At 35.1% G+C, this 14,709-nt stretch overlaps 1 protein-coding gene across 1 annotated transcript in view; it reads left to right on the top strand.

Annotated features, from left to right (window-relative positions):
• LOC116463277 (bifunctional heparan sulfate N-deacetylase/N-sulfotransferase 4) overlaps window positions 1-14,709 on the top strand; it is a 276,145-nt gene that overhangs the window by 157,616 nt on the left and 103,820 nt on the right. The window contains exons 5-6 of the mRNA XM_032146315.2: window positions 9,487-9,672; window positions 11,652-11,780. Of these exons, the coding sequence (XP_032002206.1) occupies window positions 9,487-9,672; window positions 11,652-11,780 (315 nt within the window). The remainder of the gene's footprint in view (window positions 1-9,486; window positions 9,673-11,651; window positions 11,781-14,709) is intronic.

The following is a 14,709-nucleotide window of genomic DNA, read 5'->3' as shown; positions in this document are numbered from 1 at the left end:
AAAATAAAAATAAAATAGTAGCCACGATTTTAATTTTAAGCATGTGAAAATACCTACAGAAAAAAATGTAATCATCATAACAATGTTTTTATATGAAAACCTAAAAGATCTGTATCCATTCCTTCTCTTCAGTGTTAACGCATTGCACAGCCTCTGGAAAAGCATGGTAAATGTGAATGGTGCCCCCTGGAGTTGTTCAGTGAAAAATTTTCAAAGCTATTTGCAGCAACTCTGCCTCTTGACATCATCTCTTGTTAATCTCCCCCTTTGCCAACTCTGCTGCAAAAACAATAGAATCCTTGCTATTCTTCAGACATGACCAGGCTTCATCTGTGCTGTCTCATCTGCCTGGGATAATCTTTCTCAAATAGTCTGTATAGCTCAATCCATCATAACTTTTTACCTTAACTCAAAATACTACCTTCTCCATTAAACCATGGCTGAGTAATCTATTTAATTTTGCAACCCGTACCCCTTGATTCCACTCTATATTTCTGCTTTATTTTTCTCCATATTTCTAATCACCTTCTAATATGTTACACAATTTACTTACTTCTTTTGTATTTTCTTGGATTCACCCTGCTAAATGTAAGCTCCCTGAAGGCAGGCATTTTTTTTCTTCACTGCTGTATCCTCACCATGAATAAAATGAATTAATAAGCCATGTGTTGGACATTTTGATTGTCAATAAAGTAAGACTTTGGAATACAAAATTTAGCAAAGCAAGTGCCAAATCAACAGAAATGGCACATTTTATACAATGTGAATGAAAACTTGCTGGTTTTTCCATTAGTTCCCTTTAAGCAGCAAAGTAGACCTTCAGCAGGGTCAAGAATATTAAAAGGATGTGTCTCAATTGCCCAAAATAGCTCTACTTAGGACTGGAAATTTCAAGACTGTAGAGGTAATGCCATTTCTATGCTATTTTCTTTTTTCAAAAGAAAAATCCATTTGTAACACAGAGCCCTCCACAGATTTGTCACCATTTGCTAGGCTTCAGTCCAAAAAGTGTCAAGACTGACCCAGCCAATTTCCAGGGTCACATAGTCATTACTTTTATCACTTATGAAAACAGAAGAAGACAATTTCAGTCCCCTAAACACAGTGGAAAATCAATGATTCTAGGATCATTTTCAAAGTTGACAATATGAATCCAAGTCCTTATTAAAAGGAGAAATAGTTAATGAGATCTATTCTCTTTAGCACCAGTGTCACTCCCTAGAAGTTGTGCATTTAGGAGGAGAAATCAGTACTTTAAGTTCAACAAGTTACTGTTTAATGCATTATCTCTTTACTACAAGTGCATTACTTTATGCAGTCATTATTTTATTGTTTTCTCTTCACACTAATTTATTAAACACCTATGATGTGTTTCTTTAATAATATTTTTATTTCCTTTAAAATTATTTATCAAATACCAACAGTGTACCAAGCACAAGCACTCTGCTAAGCACTGGGGATATATTATCTCAAATATATTGTGGGCTGTTTTTACAAGCCATATTTCCTGGAGTGCAAACATAGGGTCATAAAAATAGAGAAAATACCATTTGCTGGTTCTTCCCCCTCTTTATATTGACACTTTCATCCACTTTTCAAGTTTCTGCCCAGCGATTTGTGTAAAATCCTGGCAATGACTCTTCTATGTTTATGAGCCAAATCCTCTACACCTCCATTTGTCTTTTTTTGTTTGTTTGTTTGTTTGTTTTTTGTTTTTGAGACGGAGTTTCATTCTAGTTGTCCAAGCTAGAGAGCAATGGCACAATCTCAGCTCACCACAACCCTGCCTCCCAGGTTCAAGTGATTCTCCTGCTTCAGCCTACCAAGTAGCTGGGATTACAGGCATGTGCCACCACGACTGGCTAATTTTGTATTTTTAGTAGAGACAGGGTTTCTCCATGTTAGTTAGGCTGGTCTCGAACTCCCAACCTCACATGATCTGCCAGGCTCGGCCTCCCAAAGTGCAGGGATTACAGGCGTGGGCCACCACGCCCAGCCGTCCTCTTTTATTCTCTGGCTCTCTGTGGTGTGGCACGTCTCCTGAAAAGTAGCTGTCAGTGCCTGACCAAAAATGCAGCACGAGGGTGCTGTTTGTGCTCACCTATCATTTCTTCTACCTCCGCATGTAAAGCTTTCGGATATGTTTGCCCATTTTTTTTTTAAGATGTGGTTATCTTCACAAAGGAGCACTGCAATGCATGCTGGCACCAAGGTGCTGTGGTAATCAAAATCAGTCCACTGGAGCAGTGTTCTTTCAAGAAAATCTGTCCCCTTTTGTGAGGTCACCTACATTGTATGGTTTCACCATAGTGTTAATCTGTGTTCCTAGGATCTAAGAGAGATTTCATAGAAACTATTTGCAGCACATCAGGTGCCAGAAGATTAGAGATGATAATGACAATTGCAGAGGATTTAATAAGAAGACTATTTACAAATGAATAAGTAGGCTATCGAGTATTATCCTAGGACTAAACACAGTGCAGATGGTGAGCTGTGAAATCCCAAAGTTTGAAGGGGCAGAGGGGAAAAAGATCACCAGAGTTGAGATGGAGAGAGCTATATGTGATGTGGGGTTGGGGACACTTTGACAGTTATTTTAACCTTTGATTGAAGGAGTCTGACAACTTTAGATGGCATTGCATAAGAAGAGCTAATAGAATAAATATCCCCGCTTCACTCTTTCTTCTCTCTGATCTCCTACTAGGATTCTCCATTTGCCAGACTCAACTGGAAGCAAGAAAGCAAGAGAACCCCTTGAAACAGTTCACACACTCTGGCCTCTAAATTATAGAGCAGGGTGGAAAGAGGTGGCAGTGGTAATGAACAGGCCACTCATTCCAGATTTTAGCTCTGCTCCATCTCTATGGGACCTAGGGAAGTATTTGGCTGTTGGTCTAAATCTCCTCTCTGCTTCAATCCTTAATCATTGCACTTGACTAAAGCTTGTGGTCCTTGTGCTTGCAATTGCCAAAGTTGATGTTTTTCCAAAATGATCTATGTACCTTTTCTCAACAAATTAACACTAAATAGAGTTTATGGCTTCATAGCCACTGTTTCAAGCAGAGGAATTATTAACTCATCTATTCCCCCCAACTATTTGATACCCTAATATTATTAACCTAATTTTATAGATGAGAAATTTGAGGCACAGAAAAATAAATCTCTCAAGGTCATACAACTAATACATGGCAAAGCCAAAATTCAAATCCAGCCAACCAGCCTCCAGACTCCAAGCTCTAGTATACTGTTTGGAATAACAAATATTTTATTGTGTACTTAAAATATTATATATAATTATGTGAACAAGGAAATAATCTCTCTACACGAAGAGGTTAGGTTCTATTGGCAGAGATACTCAAATGTAATAAAGAAGGTTTTAATGTAGAGATATTCAAATAAGACTATAAGGACCCAAATGTACCTAACCAATCTCAGTCTAGGGTGGGAGAAAAGAATCAGAGAGTGTACCCAAGAGGAAATCATTACTGATATTTGGAGGGCAAAGTTTGGTAGTTTGTACTTTAACCTGAACACAGCAAGGAACCATTGGATGAGTTAATGCTGGTGAATTACATAATTAAATTATTACTTTTAAAATAACATTCTGATGGTAAAAGTGCAGATATGAATTGTAGTGTAAATATGCTATTTAAAAATTATTTGTATATGTCAATGTATATTTAGGTATATGAATGAATACCTATTTGTCCTGTTTTTAAGATTTAAGCTTATTATTAAAAATTCACGGATACATATGTAACAAACCTGCACACTGTGCACATATACCCTAAAACTTAAAGTATAATAATAAAAAAAAAAGAAAGTCAAAAATTCAAAGTTTTTATGTGAATTTTATGGGAAATACATGGGATCTAATAATGTTATCTTTTTAAGTTTATCCTTAGCATATACATATATAATATAATTTGCATATATTTGTGTATATATATAAATATATATAAATATATATAAATATTTTTATAAATATATAAATTATATAGTATAATATATGTAAATATTATATATCAGTATATATAAATTATGTATATATATATAAATTCTACTCATCTGAAAATAAAACAAACTGATATAAACAAACTTATTCAAGAATTCAAGATACTCATTTTTTTCATGATAACCATTTATCAGGAGTACTTTATTCCTTTCATTATTTTATGAGATTATGACCTTGTTTGGAATACTTTTGATTCTGAAGTTTACACTTATTAACTGTTATTTAAAATCCATTAGAAAAATCATTCTTGGAAGCATCAATACTAAGTTCCATTTGATTATTTTGGGTGTAGGAAACATTTACCAACATAAAGTCAGTGGGTCACAAACTTGCTTGTGCAGCCACATCGCTAGAAATATCACTGTAACACAAGCAGTAATTATCCATATTCCATTCTTATCAAAAGCCTCCTAGACACAATTTGTTATATTGAATTGCATTTACCCAATTACTAATAATAGCCTGAGGAAGATTAAAATTGTAGTCCCTTAGATATAAATTTCTTATTTTAATTTCAATATCTATTAAGGAAATGTTAGTAGGATGCAGATTTCAGCCTCTATAGATGTTCATGTCAAGGATATCATTCTTTTCTGCTAGGAAAATGCCTAGAAGTTACAATTAATAATATATATATTTTTAAATTAAATAATCTTAGGTTAAAATTCACCAAAAATTAAGACACTTCTATCTGATTTCCACAATTGTCTCCAGGTTCCAAACTTCATGAAGGTAGAAGCCCTATCTTATACCCAGTGTATCCCCAGTACTTAGCAAAGTGCTTGACATAAGTCATGAACTGAAAAACAATTATTTCAAATGTAGCTAAACTTAATTGTTTTGATGTGCATTTGGTATTTTTCATTTAAATGACTGTAGTCTCCTATTTATTTTCTATGCAGTATTCACTGGCTACTCAATGCATGACATTTAACAGTCACATACATTACATGATAGTATCTAGCTAGAAAAATAGGTATTTACTATGTTAATCGGCTTTATTGGATACGTATTGAGCAGTGTTTTACCAATTTTTTCCTCTGTTTTCTTAGAATTTAAACCACTAGACATCTCAACAGAAGCTCTTAAATCTTTTTATACTTATTATAAATGGGCAAAGATCAGCTCTAGCAGTCAGGTTTCCAAGCTAGAAACATAAGCCACTTTAAGTTATTTTAAACAAGAAGACTTTATTTAATGATTTCAGTGCTTCCAAAATCTTTGGAAGGACTCATGGAGCAGATTCTACGCTGTACTCCTGCAGGGACTCTCAGAACCATATAGAACTTGTTCCCTGGGGGAGCTGCCATTTCTGAGGCTGCCACAGGAGCTCCGTTAAAAACAAAAAGTCTCTGCTGCTGCCCTGCTAGAAAAAACCTGCTTATTTGCAAGACCTTACTTCCAGCAACAGGAGCCAGGAGCTGCCAAAATTTAGGATTTGCCTTCCTACTGCCTTCTGAAATTGGTCTTGAGTACTTCTAATAGGCTGAAACTCACTTTCATAAAAAATGATAGCTGCAGAGGAGTTTGAGAAATGTAGACTTTGTTTTATAACCTCTCCAAGAAAAAAAAAATAGTGAACAGGAGATCCAGTTCAGAAACATGCATATTAAAATCAAATCCCTTTTGTAAGTCAAGTGTCTTCATTCATACTTTGGGGAGGGGAGGGGTCACAAGTGAAAAAGCCAAAGGAAAGATGATGAATCTAGACAACTTGAGTAGAAGTACAGCTCAGACACTTGTGAATATAAGCAAGTTACATGCCTTCTCTGAGCCTCTGTTTCCACATTTTAGAGCAGCATCCAGTCCTCCTCACAGAATGATTATGAGAATCATATTACACATAAATGTAAAAATACTTCATAAATATTGATAGACATGAGGCAGGAAAATACTAGGTAGAAGAGGGAGGTTCCCAACAAGGGCCACACCCTCAAGCCTGGGACCACGGCCCAAAGTGAGAACATGCATTCTTGTTTTCCCACTTGAATGTTGCTTTTTGGCCTGCCCCGCACCCCATCCTGTACCCATAAAAACCCCAGGCTCCACCATTGGCAGAGGGGCAGCAGAGCAGGAGAGCAACTGAGCAGCAGAGCAGAGCAGCAGAGGAGAGAAGAGAAAAAGCAGCTGGATGCCAGAGAGTAGCAGCTTGACTTCAGAGGGCCACTTGACAACAGGACTTTGGAGAAGTGTTCGACCACGGACAAACTCAATAAACTGCCCCCTACATTCACCACCCTTCAATTCCTTCATACAACCTGATTCTTCCTCAACACTGGACAAGAACTTGGGTACCAAGAGGGCGGGTGCAAAAGGCTGTCACCTGACCGTCCACTGAGCTGTTAAACAAGCCGTCCATGGACCACAAAGCTAAAAGAGCACACTGCAACTACTCCTGCCGGTGCCTAGTGCCTAGAAGCACTCATGCTGGCCCCTGCACCTGCTCAGTCACCTACATGCTCCCTGGCTTGTTAGGGATTGAGAGCTATGGGCTGAGTAAATGAGCCAACCCAAGGGAACTATCCCATTTCAACTAAGCAATTAAAATAAGATATGATCAGTAGGAATTATCAAGGCAAAATTAAATGACATTATTTCTGTTGCTGTTAGAGCTTTAGTGCTAAATACATTTTATTTTATTCTAATTTTTGAAAAATGGTGATCTTTTCCATATTACTGCAATATCTTATTTCACAACCAACTGGGATTTAATGTACTGGAAACATTAGATCAAGTCAAACCCCTCTAAATATTTGTGGTATCGTGTCTTATTGTAGTATAGACTCCATAGATCCTATAAGAGACATTGTTCTAATAAATAATTAAAGCCATATTTGAATTTATTTGTTTTCTGTCATTTATGTGTCTGTATTTATAGAGTCTCAAGTGCTTCCTATATTTACATTGGAAGACTTTTCAAATTTTGTAATTTTTGTGATCTTGTGGGAATATGATGCTTGGTTGATTTTCTAGTTGGCCAAGTCTCTGCAAAGTAGGTTTTAAGCCCTGGATAGTAAAGAATAGAAGCTTCTCGGTCAGTAAACCCCGTGATAATAGCAAAAGAGTTGCTAGGGAATTACTTCTCACTTTGTGCTGTCATTTAGATTGAAAAAGCATAAACTCATAATTATGTAGTGTGATTTACTATTTTAATTGAGCTCCAGTTGCCAGTGTGATAAGATGACCTTATGAACAGTATAACACTGGGCCCCCAGAAATCAATAAATATAGTACAAATTTTTTACTGCCCTTCCTTCCTACTCACCAAATCAATTGCTTTTTACCTTTTGTTTTTTTATGAAAGTTCTACAATTCATTTTACTACCTGTCAAAAGTGAAATGTCTCTTTTTTTTTTCCTGAGGAGATATAGTTGTTTGATATTTCAATACTTTTTGCTGATTTTATTTTTCATTGCTTTGTATCTAGGACACTCACATACTTTATCTAACCTTCTAGGCCCCAAATTTAGAGTAAAATTTGTACAGTTGTAGAGAATGAGGACTAACAAAGTGATTAGTTAAGACTATTAGGATTTGTACACTGTTGATTTTGTCACTTTTCACATTGTGGGACAAGTCTTATAAAACCTCAGTATGAATCACTTGAGAGTAAGAAGGAGGATAACAGGTTGATTCCCTTTTCCTGTAAATCAGGAGCACCTCTCTAGGCACATTCATACAAATTCTATTTACCAGACAGAGGAGTTTGGACATGCTTGTCTCTAGATTTTTCTCATGAAGTACATCTCTGTCTCACACCCAATGCATCCACAAGCTTGCAACGTCTTGAATGCTGGAGGATTGCTTATGCTCAAAACACTTTGTGACCACGCGTTCGGGAGCATGGAACAAACCTGAGAGAACTAAGGCTGTCCCAGTACATGTCCCCTAGTGATAGCAGGGTAACAACTGTTGCCTGTCCTCTCTGGTAGTTTCCAAGTACTTTTATTACTGGACTTTTCCAGCTTTGCCTTGTATTGGAAACACACGTGCTAGGAAGAAGTATTTTTCTTCTGCACAGATCAAGAAATGAAATTTTCCCCAGTGTCTAGCAAAAGACTCTAGCTCATTTTACAGCATTGATTTCATAATTCAGTCTTCTACAGAGTCATTTACTGTAATAGATGTTAGGAAACACCCAAAGTCTTAGAGAAAGAGAGGTGACTTTGGCTATACAATGAGGGTCATTACATGAAAGGAAGAATGATGGAGATTTGTGAAAAATTTAGGGTTCATCTTCTGAGCTGAGTGTAGCGCATGACTAAGGCTTTGTGGATATGTGATCCATTCACTACTTGCTTATTATACGAGACTGAATTCCTTTCCTATGCTGTGTACCATGTAATAGAAAATATAAATGGCAATTGTCAACACTTTCGTGTTCTGTTTATTGATTCAATCAGCTTTCATATATGACTGTGCATTGTCATTTATAACCTCAATTTCTGAGATTCAATCCTACAAGGAATCTTTTAAAGCAGATAAGCATTTAAAGGGAGGGATATAAAGAAGTAGAAATTAGAAAACTGCAGATCTATTTTATGTACCTAGCAATATAATCCCATTCATTGACAATTTTTTATATTCTTGTTTAAATTTATACTTGTTTTCTTTTAGAGTTGACAGTTTTCCCAAGAATCTCATAGTAAAGTGTAAGTTTTATAAAAATAAATTGAGTTGTTAAGGTTCAAAACCAAGGAGAAAATCTTAACCTTTACCTTTCCTTTACCCTGGGTATCTAAAACATCACTAGATCTTGTATGGTATTAATCCCCTGCCTTTGAATCTGACCGTAAATAATTTAATTTAGTTACCTATGTTCACCTAATTGACACCATAGAAATAGCTTCCTAATTCACAGCCTTTATTTATTTTCTTCCCCTTACAGTTTATCTTAACATGTTGTCACTAGGTTCTTTGTCTTAAAACTTAGAGCAGATCTTGGCCCTCCAGGCTCAGAGAGCTTCCTTATCTACCTTGTTGAAATTGAATTAATTCAAAATCCTTCAGTTTAAATGTAAAAGCTCATCACTTCATCATTCATACTTACCTTTCTGATTTTCTTCAATACCCACCCCACACACACACACACACACATGTACACACGCATTCTATGCCCTTTCATCCTTCATATTTGAGCACTTCCTCAAATGACACCTTTCCCCGCCCCCCACATTTATCCAAGGAAGGGCTAATTTCACTTCTTATCTTCCCCCAAAACCTTACATATTCAAAATTTTAAATTAATCTCACTCACACACCACATGCCCAAAGTAATGACTATATCTGTTATGCCATCGGAGTTCTATAAGATTATGAGCTGCTGGAAGATAAAACCTCTACCTTGCTGGATTTTTAATTCTCATATTTAGCATAGAGTTCAATGTATTCTAAATAGATGTTGGTGGAAACGATTTTCACTGAATTAATTGGCCATGTCCCATCATGATGTTGTTCTGGCTTTCTTTCAGGAACATGGAATACCAATCAACATGGGCTATGCTGTGGCCCCACATCACTCAGGGGTCTACCCAGTTCACATTCAGCTATATGCAGCTTGGAAGAAGGTCTGGGGTATCCAAGTCACCAGCACTGAAGAATATCCACATCTGAAACCTGCCCGATACAGAAAGGGCTTCATTCACAATAGCATCATGGTGAGCACAGAGAGCCATGTATATTAAAGGATGTTAATAACTACATGTGGAATGAAGACAGAGGGCCATTTCCTCTAAGGATGTAACCCCAAACCTCTTTTACATGATTATCAGAAATACCCAACATATCTCAATGGTGACTGGTTATGCATTAACCCATCTTTTGGTGATAGGTTTGTTCCTAAGCTGTGGAGTGGCTTTGGCAAATCTAAAACAAGCTGAAACTAACAGGAATGAGTTATGTATAGATTATCCACTGTAGTTTCAGTATTGAAATGTTGCCTGCGGATTCTGTACTTTTCCTAGGAAATTTCTCATTATCTATTTGGTTGGGTGGTTTTACTGAGAGTTTTACAGGCAGAGTAAGGCTCCATGGATCAAGAAAACACCTCTGAAGTTGTTATTCTATCAACAGACAGAATGTAACAAATAGCATCTGAGAGTTAAATTTATTCACTCAGTTTACTTTGGCTTTCAGACACTCAAAAATATCTAAGAATACTGCTCTCTCTTTTTGTCTTTTCCTTACATATTCCAAAAAGGGAGGTATATGTTTTTTTTTCAGATATAGTACTTGAAAAATAATAGGATATAGGAATGCTATAAATGATAATAAAACCAACTGGATTTTAGATGACAATTTACAATCATTCCTTGGGAAAGAAAACATTATATTACTCATTTTGAGATAAAATAGCCTATTTTAAAACAAGTTTCCCTACCTCTAGTGACTTAGATGATGTTTTTATAATTAGTTGCCAAGATCAGAGCATCGATTTACAAACTGTTCTCACTCATTTAAATATTTACACCTTCCTAATTCATTATCGTATTGCTGTTAAAATCCATCTATCATCTATCAATCTATCTATGATTTATTTTTCTATCTAATCACTATCTGTGAGTAAAGCAAATGCACACACACATATCTAAACAGAGCTGATACACAATATTTATTAGTCGTGAAGCTTTGTTTCATTGCAAATTGGTACCAGAAGGCCTGAAGAAGCCTCAGATTTAAGAGAAGCTATTGATAATGCAAATAGTGGCATTGATGGCCGTAGAAATCCAGAAGGTATAAATAGAATTACTCACATAATTTCAAATCACAGTGAAAATACCCAGGTTTCCCTTTACCTTTCCTTTACCTTCTGTATCCAAAACATCACTGGATCTTGTACGGCATTAATTCCTTGCCTTGAATGACCATTCAACATATTAGGAAATAAAAGCATTCTTTTCAACCAATATTATATACATTTATTTACCTTAAGTTTAATATTAACCCTTATGATAATTAAGCAAATAATTAAAAAAAAACAACTCTGGGCAATTAGATGCATTTGTCCATTAAATTACCAGTAGTTTGTTATTCAAAATATGATTTTGTAATAAAATTACTTATTTGCTTTCTTTATTAAACATTCAGACTTACAAAAGAAGTAACCACAAAATATACCAGAAGTAATCACTAAATAATTTGACTAGTATGTCATAAAATGTAAATTCAGAGTGTAGTGAAAACAAAGCTAATGTGGAAGGGGTTATGAAAACCAATTGTTGTGAATCACAGAACCTGAATACCGTTACAATGCAGGACTCGATTTCAGAAGTGAGGAGAGTAATGGCCTAATGGCATGAAAGATGGAACCTTGGAGAATTTCCATGTTCAGAGGAAATTAACCCTAAGAAGGCTTTGCGTTTTCCCTCATCATTTAACATAACACAGGTGGTGGGTTAGATTTATAAAACCAACTGAAAATTATTTAACCTATATTTTTTATGCCTTTGATATGGAAACTCCCTTAATATTTACAGAATTACACCAACATCAACTTGTGATTATAATAAGATTTTGACCTTAGCAACCAAGAAAATCCAATAGGAAATTACAATTTGCAGATTCTAAAGTTATGAGATAGAGGTGAAGTTCTTAATTAAATCAAGTCCGTGTCCTGTTTTTCCCCTTTTTTACTCAGGTCCTCCCTCGACAGACTTGTGGGTTGTTCACTCACACTATTTTCTACAAAGAATATCCAGGAGGACCCCAAGAACTGCATAAAAGTATCAGAGGAGGTGAACTTTTTCTCACAATCCTTCTAAACCCAGTATGTATTCTATGTATGCATCTTACAATAAGATTAGCGTTTTTAAACGTGTTTTATTTTCCTGTCTTTAAACTAAATCATATTTATTTTCTTTATTTATAGCACATCTTACTGGTCATGCATTTAAATCTATATTAAAATGCTTTTATTGATAATCATTTGACTTTGGGGACTGATTTTTCAGTAGATTTGATTACAAAGTCATGGTTTTTACTTTGTAATGTGGGTAGTGAAAAGTTTATTTCTAGCAGTAAAAGAGTAGCAATGTTTTCCATTTTTTTTTTTCAAGTTAGGTCTTTCTGTCAGCTTTATGAAGGTATAATTGACAAATAAAAATTGTTTATTTTTACAGTACAACATGATGCTTTGTTATATGTAAACATTGTGAAATAATTAAATCAATCTAATTAACATACTATCATCTCTCAATTCTTATTATTTTTGTAACAAGAACATTTAAAATATTTATTCTCTTAGCAATTTTTAAGTATACAACATGTTACTATTAACTATTAACTTATTCATCCCATCTAACTGGAACTTTGTTCCTTTCCACGAACTTTCCCCCAGCCACTGGCATCCTACTCTCTGGATCTATGAGTTCAACCTCTTTTTTTTTTTTTTTTTTTTTTTTTTTTTTTTGAGAGGCAGTCTCGCTCTGTCGCCCAGGCTGGAGTGCAGTGGCGCGATCTCCGCTCACTGCAAGCTCCGCCTCCTGGGTTCACGCCATTCTCCTGCCTCAGACTCCCAAGTAGCTGGGACTACAGGCGCCTGCCACCACCACGCCCGGCTAATTTTTTGTGTTCTTAGAAGAGACGGGGTTTAATCGTGTTAGCCAGGATGGTCTCGATCTCCTGACCTCGTGATCCGCCTGCCTTTGGCCTCCCAAGAGTTCAACTTTTTTATATCTCACATATAAGTGAGATCACGAAGTATTTGTCTTTCTGGGCCTGACTTATTCACTTAGCATATGTCCTCCTGATTCATCTATTTTGTCACAAATGACATTTCCTTCTTTTTTAAGGATGATTAATATTTTATTTTATATATAGATACATACATATGCCACATTTTATTAATTCATGTGTCAATTGACACATAGATTGATTCCATATTTAGGCTATTGTGAATAATGCTGCAATGAACATGAGAATGCAGGTATGTCTTGAACACACTAATTTCATTTCGTTTGGCTGTATACCCAGTAAAGGGATTGTTGGATCATATGGTAGTTTTGAAGGAATCTCTATAGTGTTTTCCATAATAGATGAAGTAATTTATATTTCTACCAACAGTGTTCAAATGTTCCCCTTTCTCCACATCCTCGCCAGCCTTGTTAACTTTCATCTTTTTGATAATAGTCATTTTAACAGGTGTGAGGTGATATTTCATTATTATGGTTTTAATTTGTATTTCCCTGATGATGAATGATGTTAGGATTTTTTCATATACCTGTTGGGCATTTGTATGTCTTCCTTTGAGAAATATATTTTCAAATATTTTGCCCATTTTTAAGGGAGGTTATTCCTTTTCTTACTATTGAGTTGTTTGAGTTCCTGCTACATATTTTGGATATTAAGCATTTACAGATATATGGTTTTAAATATTTTCTCTCATTCCACAGGTTGTCTTTTTCACTCTGTTATTTATGTCCATTGCTGTGCAAAAGCTTTTTAGCTTAATGCAATCCCATTTGTCTATTTTGCTTCTGTTGTCTGGGCTTTTGGGTTTATATACAAAAAAAAAAAAAAAAAGGAAAAGAAAAAGTCAATTCCCAGTCCAATGTCAAAAAGTCTTTTCGCTATACTTCCTTCTAGTAGTTTTCCAGTTTCAGGTCTTTGATTTAAACCTTTAGTCCATTTTGAGATGATTTTTAAATATGGTGTGAGATAAAGGTCTAATTTTGTTCTTCTGTATGGGGATATTCAGTTTTCCCAACACCTGTTTATTGAAGAGACTGTTCTTTCCTCATTCTGTATTCTTGCAACCTCTGACAAAAATCAATTGACTGTAAGTGCATAGATTTATTTCTGGACTGTTTGCTTTGTTTCAGTGGTCTTTATGTCACTCTTTATGTCAGTACCTTGCTGTTTTTATTACCATAGCTTTGTAGTATAGTTTGATGTTAGATAATATGATGTCTCCGGCTTTCTTCTTGTTTCTCAAGATTGCTTTGACTATTTTGGATCTTTTGTGATTCCACAGAAATTTTAGAACTGTTTTTTATATTTCTGTGAAAAAGTCATTAATATTTTGATAGAAATTTCATTGAATTGGTAGATCATTGTGAGTAATATGGACATTTTAACAATATTAATTCTTCCAATCCATGAACTTGGGATGATTGTCTATTAGTGTCTTCAATTTCTTACATCAATATTTTATAGTTTTTGGTATACAGGTATTTAACTTCCTTGGTTACATTTATTCCTAAGTATTTTTTGATGCTATTGTAAATGGGATCTTTTTCTATTTCTTTTTCAGATAACTTGTCAGTGTATGGAAACCTCTACTGATTTTTGTACATTGATTTTGTGTATTTCAACTTTACTGAATTTATTAGTTTAACAGTTTTTTCAAGGAATATTTAGAGTTTTCTATATAAAAGATCATGTTATCTGCAAACACAAACAATTTAACTTTTCTCTTTTCCAATTTGGATGTCTTTTTTTTCTTTCTCTTGCCCAGTTTCTCTGGCTAGAACTGTTAATATTATATTGAATAGAAGCAGTTAGGGTGAACATCCTTCTCTTGCTCCTGATCTTAGAAGAAAAACTCTCAACTTTGCAACACTAAAGATGATATTAGCTGCGAGTTTGTAATATATGGCACTAATTGTGTTGTGATGAATTTTTATACCTAACTTGTTGAGCTTTTTATCATGAATGGATGTTGAATTTTGTTACATGCTTTTTCTGCTTCTATTGAG

Source organism: Hylobates moloch, unplaced genomic scaffold (assembly GCF_009828535.3).
Source record: "Hylobates moloch isolate HMO894 unplaced genomic scaffold, HMol_V3 SCAFFOLD_3, whole genome shotgun sequence".
Classification (NCBI taxonomy): Eukaryota; Metazoa; Chordata; class Mammalia; order Primates; family Hylobatidae; genus Hylobates; species Hylobates moloch.
Note: the sequence above shows the minus strand (reverse complement) of the source record. Positions and strands in the feature narration are given on the sequence as shown.